The sequence below is a fragment of the Stylophora pistillata genome, chromosome 6, assembly GCF_964205215.1.
Source record: "Stylophora pistillata chromosome 6, jaStyPist1.2, whole genome shotgun sequence".
Lineage (NCBI taxonomy): Eukaryota > Metazoa > Cnidaria > Anthozoa > Scleractinia > Pocilloporidae > Stylophora > Stylophora pistillata.
The window spans coordinates 31,688,058-31,704,890 of NC_142524.1; the positions used below are offsets into that span (position 1 = coordinate 31,688,058).

Below are 16,833 nucleotides of genomic sequence, written 5' to 3' on the forward strand. Positions count from 1 at the left end.
ACATTGTAATTTTCCTAATCATTGTAAGCAGCATACGGCAGCCTGCGGCCTTTTCCTATTTCTAGGCAACAAGGAAAGCGGTAAAACTCGCAGATCAACTCAGTAGATAAAACCAAAATAGCCGAGCATACAAATGATGTACAGCAATGATTTTCCATCGACTCTGTTCAGTTCAGACATTGAAAAGAAAAGCCGTGCTGAGGAAATCTGAATTGACTGGAATGCGAGGGACACGCTAGGGAATTTACTCCTGGGAAATTTTGTTAACATTTTAAAAACCATTCAGCGTAATCTACTTCATCTTTTTACATAGCTAGTAAATGCAATATGCGCAAGCGTGCATCCTATCCTAATGCGTACGCCCGCGACATCAGTCATCGCTTGTAAAAACTTTCCTGATGTGAGGCATTTTCCCTCTAGGGGGCATTGCTCTTTTTTCCGGCAGTTACATTCTTTGTCTAGTGTTTGTGGTGAATTTTGTGACTGGTTGTAATCTATAGTAGCTTTTTTTTGTGTGACGCGATGATTCTTTTGACGTTAGGCATGCAGGAGTAACTTATCCTTAGTGTGTGGCGATTGAAGATCTTGTGTAATGGATGGTTTTTCGGGAAGCATCTGTCAACAATATTTAAGAACTTTCTTCCCAGATTGGTCTTCACGTTGGAGTTCCATGGTGGATTATACCATATTATGGTATAATCAGCTCTGAAATTATACTAGATATATATAGCACTGCACTGATTGCACTGATGAGGCCCAGAAGGCCGAATTCGTACTGTCTGCAGTTAGTTATATATATGCAAAACAAATTTCAAAATATGCCGCTAAAGAATTGAAAACCACCATTGGCAATATTGAAAACGACCAGTGGTGATTTTCATCAACAGTACAGAGGTGTTTTCGGTTTTTCGGAGACCTCGAAAAAGTACCAACCCCGAAAACTATAGACATTAGTTTTAACTCAAGTTGAGTGGTTTAAATATCTTTAGACGATAGCTTATCCCAAGGAAACTGATGCATTGATAATATATGTCTCTAAGAAGTTATGTTGCTTCGGTAGCCTTTAACGTTGAGATTTACGAACATTCTAGGTCGAGTGGTTATTTGGTATTCAAACATGCAATTTCGAAGGAAAAAATTGTTGTTACTCTTTAACAAAATTTTTCGAGTTTCTTTTAATACATTTAAGGAGTTTCTTGATAGGATTATGGCTTTTACGATAGAAATATGGCTTTTACGGCTAACATTTAAAATTTTGGCCATTTTATGCTTACGGTTGAGTTATTTAGAACAGTTTTTAAGATTAGCCTTTTTGAACGACTAACGATTAAAAGTTGTCAATCTTTACGTCTAACGGCTGAATTATTTTGGCCGTTTTACGGCTAACAGTTAACCACTTAACCGCACTGAGATCATCTTCGATGTGTAAATCGTGTCTGTCTGGTATAGCTCGACATAAGTGCATAGAATGGCATCACTTTCATTGTAGCATGTACAGTATCTGACGTAAAAACGACATCATTTGACTCTAGTACATTTTACTCACCGTCAAAAGACAGCAAATCTATTAGGAAGAAATTCTCAACAAACGAGAGATTGATGTCTAATTTAATTAAGACGCATCCAAAGTAGTCGCTAGACATTGTAATATTCCTAATCATTGTAAGCAGCATACGGCAGCCTGCGGCCTTTTCCTATTTCTAGGCAACAAGGAAAGCGGTAAAACTCGCAGATCAACTCAGTAGATAAAACCAAAATAGCCGAGAATACAAATGATGTACAGCAATGATTTTCCATCGACTCTGTTCAGTTCAGACATTGAAAAGAAAAGCCGTGCTGAGGAAATCTGAATTGACTGGAATGCGAGGGACACGCTAGGGAACTTACTCCAGGGAAATGTTGTGAACATTTTAAAAACCATTCAGCGTAATCTACTTCATCTTTTTACATAGCTAGTAAATGCAATATGCGCAAGCGTGCATCCTATCCTAATGCGTACGCCCGCGACATCAGTCATCGCTTGTAAAAAACTTCCTCTGCCATTGACTGCACATCATGGTATCTTTCGATGTTGAGAGTTTGTTCATTAGTATACCTCTTGATGGATGCATTGATCTGGCGATCAAGTACATTCATCAAGGTAACACTGGTCTTAAGATAAACGCCGCTGACCTGAAAACGGTTTTTACCTTCGCAACACCTGAGACCGGTTTCAATGTTTAAGGGTGTGTTTTATGATCAAATAGATGGGGTTGCCATGGGTTCCCCACTTGCTCCTGTACTTGCAAACCTCTTTATGGGACATCATGAAAAAAACTGGCTAGATAACTAATCATTCTCTGAAGTTCTGTTCTACAGACGTTCTGTTGATGACACCTTTTGTTTGTTCAATAGCGAGGAGGACGCGCTCGTGTTCTTTGATTATGTCAACACCAAGCACCCCAGTATTCGTTTCAAAATGGAAACGGAAATTGATAAGAAATTATCGTTTCTAGACATATTGTCAGACAACAGTCATCCATCGTCACTAGTGTATATCGCAAGAAGGCGTTTACTGGTCTTCTTACTAACTATCTCAGCCTCGCCCATTTGATTTACAAATTAGGTTTAGTCTGAACATTGATTGACAGAGTATATAAGATCAATAATTCCTGGGTTGCTTTTCATGTGGATGTTAAGAAACTTATATTCCGGCTGCGGAAAAATTGTTTTCCATCTTGGGTCATAGACAGGATCATTTACAGGTATCTAGCTAAGAAAAATAATCCTTCTCCTACCGGGCAGAATGCCTCATCTAACTTTCTTCGCACTGTTATAAACTTCCTTATGTTGTTAGACAATTTAATTTACCTAATCATTTTAGGCAACATATGGCAATCCACGGTCTTTCCTTACACTTAGGTAGCACGGAAAGCCGTAAAAATCTTGAACAAAAGCTCATCTTTCAAACCGGCAGTCTAAATCCCACAGGGATCAACGAACGCAGAATCAAACGTGATTCGAGAACCATTTTGTTTTGCGCGATGAATCTTCGGCTATTTTATGGTTTTGGAAATGTTAGTATTGTTCTTTAACGGCTGCGGTAACGTTCCGATCAGGGTTTTAACAGTAGGAGGACTTAATATAGTCGACCGTTTGTGGGGAGGGAGACACAGGGATCCCGAGATAAAGAACGGCTGCGAGAGGAGACTAGACTTAATATGAATCCATATTAAAATCATAAAACAGACCAGTAATAGTTCTTAAACAGATAAAATAAGACATTACGATCCCTATTGTCGCGTAGGACTCGTCAAGACAAGGAAAAGTAAAAATATCAATTCAATCTGATTGTCTCGAGTTTCGCGTGAACGTGAAAGAGTTTTAGACAATATTTGTGACGCGTGAAAATTTAAAATATTTTTACGTGATTGAGTTTCGCAAAATTAAAGGTATAGGGACCCTCATGAAAACATTCGAGACTCCATATTCAACACATTGCTTTCACACTACAATGTGTTTGTCTTACAAAAGGAGCCGTTATCTATTGCAATGCTCGCACTAAGGAAATTGCTGACTTCAGACCTACTATGGTGGAGCTGGAAAAGCGAGGCTTATCAATGAAGAACAAGTACCATATCATAAAATCGAAAATAGTGCTCTTCCGAAAAAAAACGACCTCATGTGCGTTGAAAGTCAATCACAAGAGAGACAATGCGTATTGTTGTGTAATTGGGTGCTGATTATTCCAATATACCAAAGTGGGTTATACAATTGTTTCAAGTGAGGAAGCGAATATAACGCAGCAATACGTGGTAAACTGTTTACAATTTATTTCCTTTCACAGTTTTTGGTTCTCGGCACATACACAAAATGATGTTTTGCCAAACTAAATTAGTCTTCGTGTAACTATCAAAACACTCCTGCCTAAATGAGAGAGAAAATAGCACGTGTTAAGGAGGAAGTGGCATATCCAGGTAACCAAGACCTATTGAAATTGAATAGAATTCCTCCAATAGGAGAGCCTTTACTAAATTTATTTAAAAGATCAATCTGTATAACGACTAACTAGTGCTTTAAAAAAATCATCGATTTTTCGTGATTGTACTCTATTAGATGAGAAACTAATTATTAAAGTGAGCATATTTTTCAGCTAAAAAATGAACTATTATTTAAGACGATGGATATGGCTTTCTTCACGTTAACCAAAACATCATACGCCCTCACTCGATGAGAGCCCAGATCAATGAAAAAATCGCTGCTTATTGGAAATGATAGCAAAAGTCTTGTTTTGACTGAAGCAAGAGGGCAGTTGTTTCAGTGTCCTAAATTGAAAGTCGGTCTAAGAATTTCACAGTGGTCATCTTTTGGTTGGAAATTTTTCCGGCCTATAAAAGTATTTTGTTCTTTTTAATTTTCTTTTCCTTTTTTTTTTTTCTTTTTTTTGTTTGTAGTTGAGTGTTGATGGTCAATATTCGGATCAAGTTCTTTAATCAGGAAAATCATCTTGTTTGTAACCAGCGTGAGGCAAAAACTAAGGTAACTGGACAATGAAACAGATCATGGAGTGTCCGTGGAAAATTGTGGTCGTTTTGTTCAACCGAAATCAAATGGAGAAATCTTAACACCTCTAGTGTCCTTATCTATGAATAAAACTATTCATGCTGGCATTAATGTGGGTCCGTACTAGAAAAGGCTCCTTCAAATGATAAAAGAGGTCCAACAGCACCAACTATCGAACAGTCAGGTCTGTATGTTCATCAATTTCTAGGATGGTGGACAGATTTGAACTTGGATATACATGTTTCCGTCCCTTGCAAAGCGTTCCATTGCTATTTCACTGTGGGCCAGGAATCTACAAAACCCACGCCCTGAATTCTCTTCTGCAACGGGCTTCGAAATATTATTTAACTTGGGATCAGCAAACAAGCATTTAACGATGTTTTGTCGACGGTCTTGATTTTCCTGTTGATCTATGAGCGTAATGATGACCTTCTTATGGAAAGGCCAGGTTAACACGGCATCGTATTCCCCTCTCACCACAACAGTGAGGTATACCGAGAGGTAAGAGTGCTCTCCGAGCCCTTGGCCATCCGAAAACATGTACACTTTCAATTTGTAGCTGTACGGTGCAGCGTAGAGGGGGTGGCTCTCTATTTTAAAGTTTTTCTCTTTTTTATTCGATCAAGAAAGAGCTTAATTTTTCAAGCTTTCAGTTTTCCAAATGAATTGTGGTGGTTTCATGGCATTTTCTTTCTCAACTTGACTTCTGAGCCTAGCTTGAAGGAAGTTCACTTTCTCCACTGCCTTTTTAAACGGAGGGAGCTCAATAATTTCTCTTCTGGTAATTCGCTCTACTAATTTTCTTTCGTTTCCTTCCTATTGGTTTTGTAGAGTATGTATCTTCTCTTCCAACACCGCATAGGTCACCTCCAGTTTTCTTTGTTTTGAAGTTACCTTCTCCTGGAGTGTTTTATACTTCACAGTTACGTGAAGGAGTTGCGCTTGAAGCATGTCAATTTTTCCCTGAAGTTCTCTTTTAATTTCTTTGAGATGGTGGTTGGCCTTTTCATCAGACTGTCTCTGTTCTGAAGCTACCTTCTCCTGAAGTGTGTTATACTTCTTATTTACGTTCACGAGTTGCGCTTGAAGTTTTGTTGTCGTTTCTTTTAACTTATCCTGCTCGTCTTGACTACTTTGTAACCTTGCACAGGTCAGGTCGAGATGAACCCGCATGTAGGAGGTAAGATTAAAGTCAGTCTGCTTTCTTAAACACGAAGGCGCGCTATATAAGGAAGTCTTCCCTGGGAAGACCTAGGCTCATTTGTCACTCACCGTTGAGGAGTGCGGGCCAAATTCAAATGCTGGTAGACGAACAAAAGGAGCTAATGAGATATCTATTGTTTACTTCCACCAGCATGGTGGCATGAGGTAACGTGCGAACCACCTACTTCGATCTCAAATTTACCGCCACAATTAAAGACAGTTTCCATTGGAGAAAGGAAATACAAATCTCAAAAATTCTTGTATTGTGATGAAGACATAAAACAATTTTGAAGAATGCGCCCGCTGTTCACTGCTTTGGAGTAGCTTTAGCTCAAGCTGACTTGACTCCAAGAGTTCTACATCACACGACGGTTGATTGACAAATGGTCCAGTGGGACATAAGGCTCCTTTTATAGCGCGCCTTCGTGTTTAAGAACTGAAGGGAAAGTTCAATTGATTAAGGGGGCTACACCTTGCACTTTGTCCACTAACATTCCAAAACCATGCTTATACACTTTAACCTCTGTATTTCTATTCCTTCATCCTTATTTTGGTACATTTCTTTACAAGCTTTACATTATTACTAATATTCTTTTCTTTAATTAATATTGCCTCGTGCCTTTTTCCTCAACTGTTTTAAGTGCCATACTGCTATGCTACCCGATGTTCTAATAGCCACGAGACAAGTACCAGAAGTACGTACAGGATCGTCTTTATATGCAAGACGACATGCTCATGGTCATATTCTTCCCCAAAATAATTTGCCCAGGGCAGGAGGGTATGAGATTTTGATAGAGAAGACCTAGCAACCTCTAGGTCTCCAAGATAATCACATGCAATAATTACCTTGGTATTGCAGTCCATTTCAGCAAAGGGACAGGCGATTATCGTTTGCGGACAATTATATTTGTTAATTTAGTGGTTTGATCGAATCGTCTTTATTTGCAAGACAACATACTCTTGGTTATATTCTTCCCCAAAATAACTTGTCGATTAGTCAGAAGGAAGGCATGAGATCTTGATAAAGACCTGTTAGAAACTTGCATCTGGTGTATGTATACCAAGATAATCACTTGAAATAATTACCTTGGTATTGCAGCTCATTTCAGCAAAGAGACAGTCGATTATCGTTTGTGGACAATCAATAATTGAGTGGTTTGAAATCTGTAAGAAATGCATTTAATATTGCAGTCAGTCTCAAATTCTTGATCTATTTCCTTTTGTTTTGTATGTCTGTCGACAGCTTAATTAAATAGTCGTCGCTAATTTCCTTTGTTTTTCTTTTTTAATTAGCTACGAGACTATCATTTTTTGAATAAAAAAACTTTTAGAGGACCTTTCACTTGAAAACTTGTCGATTTCATACCTAATAATACCCCTACAAACTCGCCGGATTCATCCAATCTATGTAGTAAATCTAAGCAGGACGTAAGGCTAAAATTTAAATGATTTAGACAAAATGGTGAAGTCCTCAAGGTATATACGGAGTTAGAACATTGACAGAAAAAAAATCGCCAAGCTGCGCGCTACTATACCCTAGAGAAAACAGATAACATATATTTATGAGAAGGCTAGATCCTGACCTTTTCTCTGGGGACCAGAGTGCCACACTTTAAGGGACAAGGCAATTGAACCTTTTTGCATATTTCATCAACATGCTTCTGTAGAAAAAAGAAATTGATTATTTGATTTCGACAAGGGTATTGTTCGGTACCAAAACAACTTGTTTATCGCAGTCAATAGACCAAACAACTGTTAATTTTTTACTACTTGGTTATAGCTTCAGCTGGCAAATCAGCGCGCACGACATTCACATTACATCTGTATGGCCTTAAAAAAAAAGGAAAAGGTCATATTTTGCCGTGCATCTAGTTAGCGATAAAATAGAGAGATTTAGCACCACGTTTACGTGAAACGTGAAGGGCAAGAGTGATTATGTGACCTTGTTTTTCCCGCCATTTTTTCACGTTTGCTGTTTGCGCCTTGCCGTTTCTACGTGCAAGTAACCTGTTTCGCTTTTGCCGTGTACGTAATATTTTCTTCACTTTTTCTCTCGCAGTTTTGAAGTGGCCCCTTGATGTTGTTATATTGTAATATTTTACCTTTAGTTGACCCTTTGGGTGTGGCTCTTGGCAGTGCACGCATTGTACGACTCTCCATAAACAAGTAACCATTAAGTGTTCATCAAAATCTTTCCTTTTTACAGATATAGGGCAATTTTTATTGGTGCATTGAATGTCTTCGAAGGGACAGGATATTAAGTGAGTCTGTTGATAAAACCAAAGTTAAAAGCACTTAATCACCTTTAATAATCCACAGTAGATGATAACTATCAAACACATTTTGATTTAGACAGATTAAAATGTGTTATTGGTTAAAATAAAGGCAAAGTGAGCAATCTTACCTTTTTGCTCCTTAATTCTCCACGCCATTGGCACCCATCCTTTGTAAAAGGGCATCTTATAATAAACGAGAGAATCTTCCTTTCAGTGGCTTTGTCGTAGAAAATTTCCTAATAGCATGGAACATCAATTAAGAAAATAATGTAAAAAGAGAAAATCTAAAGTGAATATTGATAGACTTTCTACAAGACCTCTATTTGTCGTATTACCCCGTCAGCTGGTAAATTCTCTCGATCCACTGGACAGGTGCGAGGGTGGCCAGCAATGTCTTGCCTGCATGGTTTGAGGCGCAGAAAAGAAAGATATTTATTTTATACCATACTGAGATTTAAGCACTGAAAAGGCGCGAAGTAAATTTTAATCGCAAGCTGGTCGAAGAAGCCGAGAGCTAATAAAGTATCTTGTTCTTTTATAATTGCCCCGGGGGATTATAGAGATGCGTGCGCTCTGATTGGTCAAGGATTGCGTCATATCTTGCCATAATTTAGACGTATAATAAAGATGCTATAATCACCTCGCACGAGGTGATTATAACAGCAGCGTTAAATTTTAAAATGGCTATCTCGCGTTTTGTCAGCTTTACCAGGGAAGTGATGAAATCGATAAACAAAATCCTCTTCCGAAGAGCACAAAAGATGCTAATGAGTCTGGAGTAACACTTTTCAAAAGAAAAAATTTTGTGTTGTTGAGTTAAATGAACCAACCCAGCTCTAGCTAACAGGAACTGGCTCTTTATCTCAGTACGACTAATCAAAACAATTAAAACAGAATGTTTCAACATCAAAATGAATATATGCAACAGAATTCGAAAGCACCTAAGCAATTATACTAAAACCTGACAAATATTCGCCGAAAGGGAATAACTGTTAGTATTGATTCTATTTGAAGGAAGTGAAGGCTTAACCGCAATCGCCCTGGAAACTTGCGGTTTTGCAGGAGATTTGAGTGGCCAAGAAATGAATGGCGAATCCGCGTGTAGAACAGGAAGAAAAATAATTTTCTCATTTTTCTATACGCACGTGCCATGACAAAATCATTTTTTCTTCCTTCTCGGAATGTGCTACCAACAGGTGCGAGCTATCACTTTAAGAATTATTTACAAATTATCTGTTAAATCAGCTGTGAAATCGACCTTGTCATTGGTCTGATGGCCCACCATGATGCCTTTGTCTGGGGCAGAGGAGTTCATGATGATTTCTTTCAACTAGTGTTTCCTTTAATTAGGATTCACGAGACAATTTTTTTTTAAGAAACTGTTGTGGTACATCAAAAGGTACACAAACATTGTGATTTACTAACGACGCAAAGTTGATTTGGAGCTCTGAATCTTTCCAATATTTGAATTATACGGTGATTATTTACATTCATTGACGCATTGTATCCACGTGAGTCTAAATTCGGCTGAACTTGTCTCCTCAATTCGAACTTTCTTTCGATTAATATTTAGCAGTACTTAGTGAAGAAACTAAAAGGACTCTTTGTCTGCGGAAGTAAACGAAAGCTGCACGATGTCGAGTTTAATTAATCCCAGGTATAGTTGCCGTAATTAGGTTATATGTGATCTAGTCGATCATGATGACCTGATTTTGTTTATGAAATGTTGAGTTTTTTGGGGGTCATTAAAGCGTTTCGACTGTGTTAAAGCTTTCCGCTAAATTTACCAATAATTCTTGAGCGAGTAAATTCAATATCAATCAACGAAAAGCAGTAGGAATATTAAGTATAATGTAATAAAAAATTCCTGTGCAAAATTGTTACAAGAGGTGACCTCGGTTTCTCAGAAACACTGGCTACAGTTGCTGTTTGTTTACCCAACGAACGAATTGAAAAATACGTTACCATGTCGGTTGGGCACATCAAGCCCTCAGCATTTAAAGGCAATGAATAAGTTTGCTAAAAACATTTCCTTCAATGAAGACTTCTAACGTAATCACGGCCGGAAACTACACTTTACTGAAGCCGAGCGAAAGCCCTGAAGGACATTTCAAAATACAACGTACCCATATTTTTGAAACATACCTTCTAAGATGCTGTTTGAGGCATTCTTCACAATACGTATGACCACAATGCTTCTGAACGGGCTTCCTCATGGTCAGTTGACAAATTGAGCAACAGAAGTCTTAGTCAACTTCATGGACAAAGTCCTCTTCAAGGCCAGAAGGCATACAATTTCTTGAAGCCCCCGCCATTTTGTCGCTAATAGAGAGCTTAAGCATCAGACGTTTTTGATGTCACGGACGTCAGAATACCGGGGGAGACTGGATCGACAACGGCGTTTTAGGCGCGAAATTTTTTACTTAAGCTGGACACCTGCGTCACCACGAACGTGACAGCTGATCACAGTTGTCACGTTTTTGGTCATTGTTTACAAAGGAAATGTGGCCGTAATTTGCAACATGCCGTATTTAAGGGATGTGAGAAAATCACTTTTAATCGCTCATGACCAAGGACTGGTGTCAGATGAGGAACTGTTGCTATTACTGAAAGAGAATTCGACAAAAAACCCTGAGTTTTCGTACGAAAAATATGCGAGGACATTTCAAAATACAACGTACCCATATTTTTGAAACATACCTTCTAAGATGCTGTTTGAGGCATTCTTCACAATACCTATGACCACAATGCTTCTGAACGGGCTTCCTCATGGTCAGTTGACAAATTAAGCAACAGAAGTCTTAGTCAACTTCATGGACAAAGTCCTCTTCGAGGCCAGAAGGCATACAATTTCTTGAAGCCCCCGCCATTTTGTCGCTAATATCAAATGTATTCCCGGGTTGGACAGAATTGACGGCAAACCTCAAATTAATGTCATGATAGGAACATCATTACACCTAGCCGACTCTGTTCAGACTCTGTTCAGTTTAGATAGGAGGGACACGTAAGGACTTGGTCGAAGGAAACATTTTCACGCATAATTCATATTTTTATCAATTGCGATGACTAGCGTAAGCGTCCCTCAGATTAATAGTACATGCACTTCGATTGGTCAAGTTAGAGGGCCGTAACTGACTGTACGACCCTCTTATTTCAAAAGTCTGTTTGAACTAAAATCTGCCTCCCCCCCTCTATTGGAACTTAGAGATATAATTAATATCTTACTTATTTCGTTTTCTCGTGCGTCCGCACGGCGGATTTATGGCCCTCGCACCACGCGGGAAAAAAGCGAAGCTAGTAACTTACATAGCACTTAAATGCATTCTCCATCAGCCAATCTCTCTTCTCCTATAGGATAGGGAAGAAAAGTTTCTAGAGTTTGTAAGTAGTGGGCGAATATGCTCGAGTTCCCCTCAATTCTCCCTCCTCCCCACTATCTAGCACCTCCCCCGGTGCCCTTAGTTTAACCACCATATTTAACAAACAATCCAGCCGTTCACAAACTATATTTTAGAAGGTTACAAGTCTGGTGGCTCCGCTGAACCAGCTGGATAGGCCTCAGCGGTATAACGATTTCATGCTTTTTCTTCTTCGAGCCATAGGTTTTATATTATCATAGGAGTCTTATTTTTATTATTATTAAGATTATTATTGATATTGTTATTATTATTAGTTTTATGAAATGTATGAAAGCGATCCTCGCAGTAATAAACCCTATTTACGTAGTAGTGAAAGTAAGGCCTGAAAAACATTCAGGCTCCTACGGGATTTAAAGCCATGAACTCTGCGATACCGGTGCAGTGCTTCTATCAAGTGAGCTAACATTAGCCAACTGGGATCTGGTTATCATATTGGTTCGTATTAATTAAACTCGTAGAAGTGTAGAAATCAATGAATTTTGAATGTATGAAAATCGTACGTGTGTACTGCGGTTTCAGTTTTTATGGAATTTTCATGAATGTAACTGTCGCACTGCAATAGGGTCGATTGGACAATAATGACAATAATATGTGACAAGTTATTGTTTATCGCAAAGGGGGGTGGCAGGATTCTTGGCAGGTCCCACGGTTTTTAGCGGGAACGACGGGGGATCGTCCAAAGATTAGTATGAGGGGGGAATTAAAACAAAATTGAATGGGAGTGATCGGGGCAAGTTTTTATTGTTACACGACCAAAATCCTCCGGCAACCCACCCCCTCCAAGGCGGTTACGGCCGGTCCCTAAATATGGACTTTCAGTAGATATATAAGTATCTTAACAAAAGTAAAGAACGCGGGGGTTACCTGTGTAGCCATAAAAAAAAAGCGTTTGGGGTCATTAATTTGCAAAAGAAATGAAAAGTCGCCTTAAGTGCTGTTTTACGTTCGTTTAGTATTTATTCGGTACAATTCTATAAACCTACTACGTGAAATTGGAAGGATCATCACTACAGTACACGGCAATAAACATGGTATCATTCCTTGTGGTTGACTTTGAACGCAAAAACAGGAGTTGATTTTGGTAAAGCACTATCTTCGATGCTATAATGTGGTACTTGTTCCTCTTTGATAAGAGTCCACAAGCCTTGCTTTTCCAGCTCTATCATAGTAGGTCTGAAGTCAGGAATGTCTTTAGTGAGAACATCGAAATAGATAACGCCTCCTGTTAATGACAAACGCAATGTGGTGTAAAAACAATCTAATAAATTTGGTTGAGGGTGTAAGGTTTGTATAGAAACTGTGGTGCTGCGTCGGTTGGTTTTATCCGGTTGGTTTTAACCCTTCATGAAATTATTGAGTGTTCTCTCTCTTCTTTTAAATTTTAATTTAAATAGGACTCTATGCATGATTATAAAGAAAACGATAGGCAGATGATGTTTCTTTGCAATTTCTGCTCAAGAATGTGTATTACGGTGTACGTATTTAATATATTTGAGGTTGGGATGTGCATATCATGGTGTGATGTAATATGTGTAGTGTACTGACCGTACATGTATTATATATATCTAAATGCATACTTGCACTAATTTCTGTTAACCCCGTGGTTATTTTGGGTGCCAGTGCCTCTTACACATTTGCCATAAAACGAGATTTATAAAAGTTGTTGTAATAATATGTTACGGAGTAAATAAAGTTTGTTTTTGCTGTTGATTTTATTAGTGGTGGTGTTGTTATTATATGTTATCGTTACCCACACAAGGTTATGATTCGACGTGGGCCCTTTAAAGTCAACAGGGAGGCAAACGCAGAAAGGAAACTCACCATTGCTGACAACCCTCATCATCTCATGGAATGCCAGTGGTTTGATATAGACTAGGGCCACCACCCCAGATAATATCAAGGCATTGTATTCGCCATCTTGAATACCAGGGGTCCGCTTCTCCGTAAGATTGCTGCAAATAAATTTGGTGTAGACACCCTTCTTCTTGGCTTCATCCAACATTTTATGAGAGACGTCAAGAGCGTCCAAGTTAGTGTAGCCTTTCTTTTTAAGCTCCAGTCCCAACAGTCCAGTTCCAACTCCCATTTCCATTATTCTAACTTCGCATTTAGGTTTGTCAGGCATGGCCTCTTGAATTGTGATGTCGAAGACTTCTACCATGGGTTTATGTTTGACACAACCGACGGAAAAGAGTTCCTAAAATTATAAACATGTCTAGGTACCACTCATTATTCATATGAAGATTTTTGAGGAGATCACATGATGTTCAGGGGAAACCGGGGAAAATCAGTTGTTGCCAACAGCGCATGAAGGGAAGGGGGGGCTATATGTCAACGCTAGAAAGGAATCCCAGCGATAAAATCAACCAGTTTCCGATTAAACAAGTGTCGACTTCAAAATCCCTTGGTGTTGACATCGATGGGAATCTTTCTTAGGAATGTCATATTAACGAAATCTCTAAAAAGGCTGTTTCTGACATAAGTGCGATTAAGCGTATTAGGTATTTTCTCCTTTTCGAGATTCTACTTAACGTATACAATTCACTGGTATAGCCATACTTTGATTACTGTAATATAGTATGGGGAAATTGTTCCAAGAACCTATTTTCTAAATTGCTGAAATTTCAGAATCGCTCTTTCTCTAATTATGACTACAGTACTAGTGAATTATTTCAAAAACTCAAAGTGGTCGAGACTTGTCCATCAGCGCCTAGTTAGTAAAGCAATAATGTTGCATAGCATTGTAAATAACACAGCTCCAGAATATCTGACTTCGCGTTTTGTTCGTCGCTGCGATTTAACTAGTTATAACCTTAGAGAGAATGAATACAAGCTCGCTGTTCCACAACCCCGCATCCAGTTTTATAGGAGAAGTCTTTCCTATAACTGAAGTCTGTTATGGAAGAGCTCGCCTCTCTCAACGTGGTCCACCAGTCCATGGAAACCAGTCCTAAACTCCTTCTTTGATCATGAAAAAAGACTGAGATGGACAGTGAATTGTCGCAAAAGTAGAAGTACTTGACAGACCTCAGACTACATTTCCCGCGCAATCTGACATCGTTTAAACGTTGTGTAATAATCAGGAAACGTCATGTGCGGTCACTAAGCTGAAAGACTAAACAATCCGCCATATTGACAACATTTAAACAACCTGAGGAAGACCAGTAAAACTGGTCGAAACGTCGGTTTTAAAGATATTTTAAACTCGGAAAATCCCAGAGAAGATTAAAAAAATTTCAAGAAAGTTTCAGGAATACGACTAAATTTCGATTCAGTGAAATAATTTAATTACCGAGATGTTATTTTTACACACGGCCTCCTTGAAAAGCAAGTGTTTTCTTATCATCTGAATTATTTTAGTTTTTTTATCTTAGTTTCTAGTTTAGTTAGGTAGTTAGTTTTCTCTCCTTAAATGTAAATATACCTGAATGAAATATCGTGTATAAAAAAGTTACCATTACCATAGACCACTGACCGCCAATAGAGGTTTTGCATGGCAGCCATGTTGCATGGCAGGAACAATGAAAATATTTTGCATAAGAAAGAAAATTTTTTCCCATGAGAAAAATAATCCATTGTTCCTGCCATGCAAAATGGCTGCCATGCAAAACCTCTATTTGCTGCCAATGAGGGTGGCGGGGGGTCATAAGAATTTTATAGAGCCTTAGGGAGGGAGGGATCAGGTGAATTTTATCGTGACACACTCACTACCCAATGCAAAGTCTGCGCATAACCTGATAGGCTTATCCTACCTTGATGTAGCTCTGATCGGTTGAGAATACTGCTTTTCCTTGATGAAAGTCCATCAAAAGATGCAAAGCATTTCACAAAGGTTTTTTGGAGAGTTTGCAACTACCCATTCATGCTCTTGGACAGGCAAGGGGAATCGTTATACAAAAGTCATGAACCTTACATATTTACGATCGTAATTTATTTACCCTCTCATGACCTTACATATTTGCAATCGCAATTTATTTACCCTCTCATAACAGTCCGCCCACTTGTCAAACACTTCTTGAATGTCCTCCTTCGGTAAAGTCACCTTCAGAGTATGCACTGTGCTAGTGAAGCACTTCTCGTAACCTGCTCTTCCTTCTCCCTGGGTCGTCGTGATTGTACCCCAAATATATCTTATTTGATTTGCACCTGAAAAGATGACTGACATATGGGTTATTCACCAAACGAGTTTAAGAGTTTATGATGGCTGGATATTTGCCAACTCCTGTTTTGGTGTTTTTATCGACCGAGATGGAGTCTAGATCCGTTAAAGCGAAAAAAGAAAAAAAGGATGAGGCTAATGTCCAGATATCTTAACTGATAATGCTTGGTCAATATATTATACAGCAAAATATCTCGCTTTATTTAGAATAAAGAATGAATTTTTTATTTCGAGAGCTGGGAAATAAAGCCGATATATTGTTTGAGGCGTAATAAATCCACGTAGTTTGTATTCTTTTGAGCCATGAGAGTCGTTTCTGTTTTCTCTTTCTGATTGTTCTCTGCCGCTTTTTGCGTCTCCATCGCCGTCACGAGAAAGATTTAGCACCGCGTTTACGTGAAACGGCAAAAGTGCTGTCTTCTCTCCCCAATAAAGTGTCAATTCAACTTCGCGAGTGTGATTTGCGCGCGTGATCAATTGCTGGTATATTTTCAAATAAAAATTAAACAACAATTTATAGCATTTATTTTGAAATTACTCATGACAATTTAACAGGCTTTCGTTCGATACTAATACTACCTGTAATTCTTTTAAATAAATTAAGGGAAAAGGCCAAAACCAAAGAATACTGTTTGAGAATAAATCGTACTGCTAAAATATCAAATCTGATTGTTTCTTTGTTTTAGTGTGCCATTCCCAATTTTTTGGATTAAATCTATATATCATGTATTTAAATTCGAATCTTTGCTATAAGTTGTCTTCAGAAACAATTTAATTTGTAACAGCTTGACATGCTCTTCGAAACGAAGTGGTTGTTCAGGCAACGAGTTTCCAATGAAAAATTATTTTAAAAGATAAACATATATATATATATATATATATATATATTGTGGGAGGAAAAAGACAAGTAAACTACAAGTTCATCCCTACAAGCCTGTTTCGTGGTCGCCCACTCATCAGGGAATTTAACGAGAATAAACTTTACCATTGCTAATATACAATATAATTTGCATGATCTAACTAGTCTAATTTATGCAGCGCGAAATTGACAGTTTAGTTGTTGCGTAGGAGGGCTTTGCTTCTGTGGCGGCATGAAGACACGAGTTCATTACGTTTGTTTAGTGTTGATAGTTCGGGCCGGCAGATGATTAGGAATTTTTCTTTGAGGCAGAGGTTACATCTTTTAGTTGAGCTGTTATACGGTGAGTGCGAAGAGAGAATGCGCCAGGAAATA

The 16,833-nt window shown here is 38.5% G+C and overlaps 2 protein-coding genes across 3 annotated transcripts in view; both read right to left on the reverse strand.

The window, feature by feature from the left end:
* Positions 1 to 3,790: 3,790 nt before the first annotated feature.
* On the reverse strand, positions 3,791 to 10,674 carry LOC148729414 (TNF receptor-associated factor 6-like). Of its 2 annotated transcripts, XM_088763362.1 has the most exons (7): positions 10,167 to 10,674; positions 8,357 to 8,420; positions 8,150 to 8,257; positions 7,848 to 8,012; positions 7,329 to 7,406; positions 6,832 to 6,909; positions 3,791 to 5,683 (listed from the first exon to the last, which is right to left on the reverse strand). In XM_088763362.1, the coding sequence occupies exons 1-7, from the start codon at positions 10,235 to 10,237 to the stop codon at positions 5,672 to 5,674; spliced, it is 576 nt and encodes a 191-aa protein (XP_088619488.1). In that variant the 5' UTR covers positions 10,238 to 10,674; the 3' UTR covers positions 3,791 to 5,671. The 2 variants fall into 2 exon arrangements, with proteins under 2 accessions (XP_088619488.1, XP_088619487.1); XM_088763361.1 differs by having other exon boundaries at positions 3,791 to 6,909.
* Positions 10,675 to 12,372: 1,698 nt separating this feature from the next.
* LOC148729415 (methyltransferase-like protein 27) overlaps positions 12,373 to 16,833 on the reverse strand; it is a 9,077-nt gene continuing 4,616 nt past the window's right edge. Inside the window, exons 2-4 of the mRNA XM_088724765.1 lie at positions 15,420 to 15,586; positions 13,262 to 13,637; positions 12,373 to 12,662 (exon numbers count right to left, since the gene is read on the reverse strand). Coding sequence (XP_088580891.1) covers positions 12,475 to 12,662; positions 13,262 to 13,637; positions 15,420 to 15,586 — 731 coding nt within the window. The 3' untranslated portion in view covers positions 12,373 to 12,474. The remainder of the gene's footprint in view (positions 12,663 to 13,261; positions 13,638 to 15,419; positions 15,587 to 16,833) is intronic.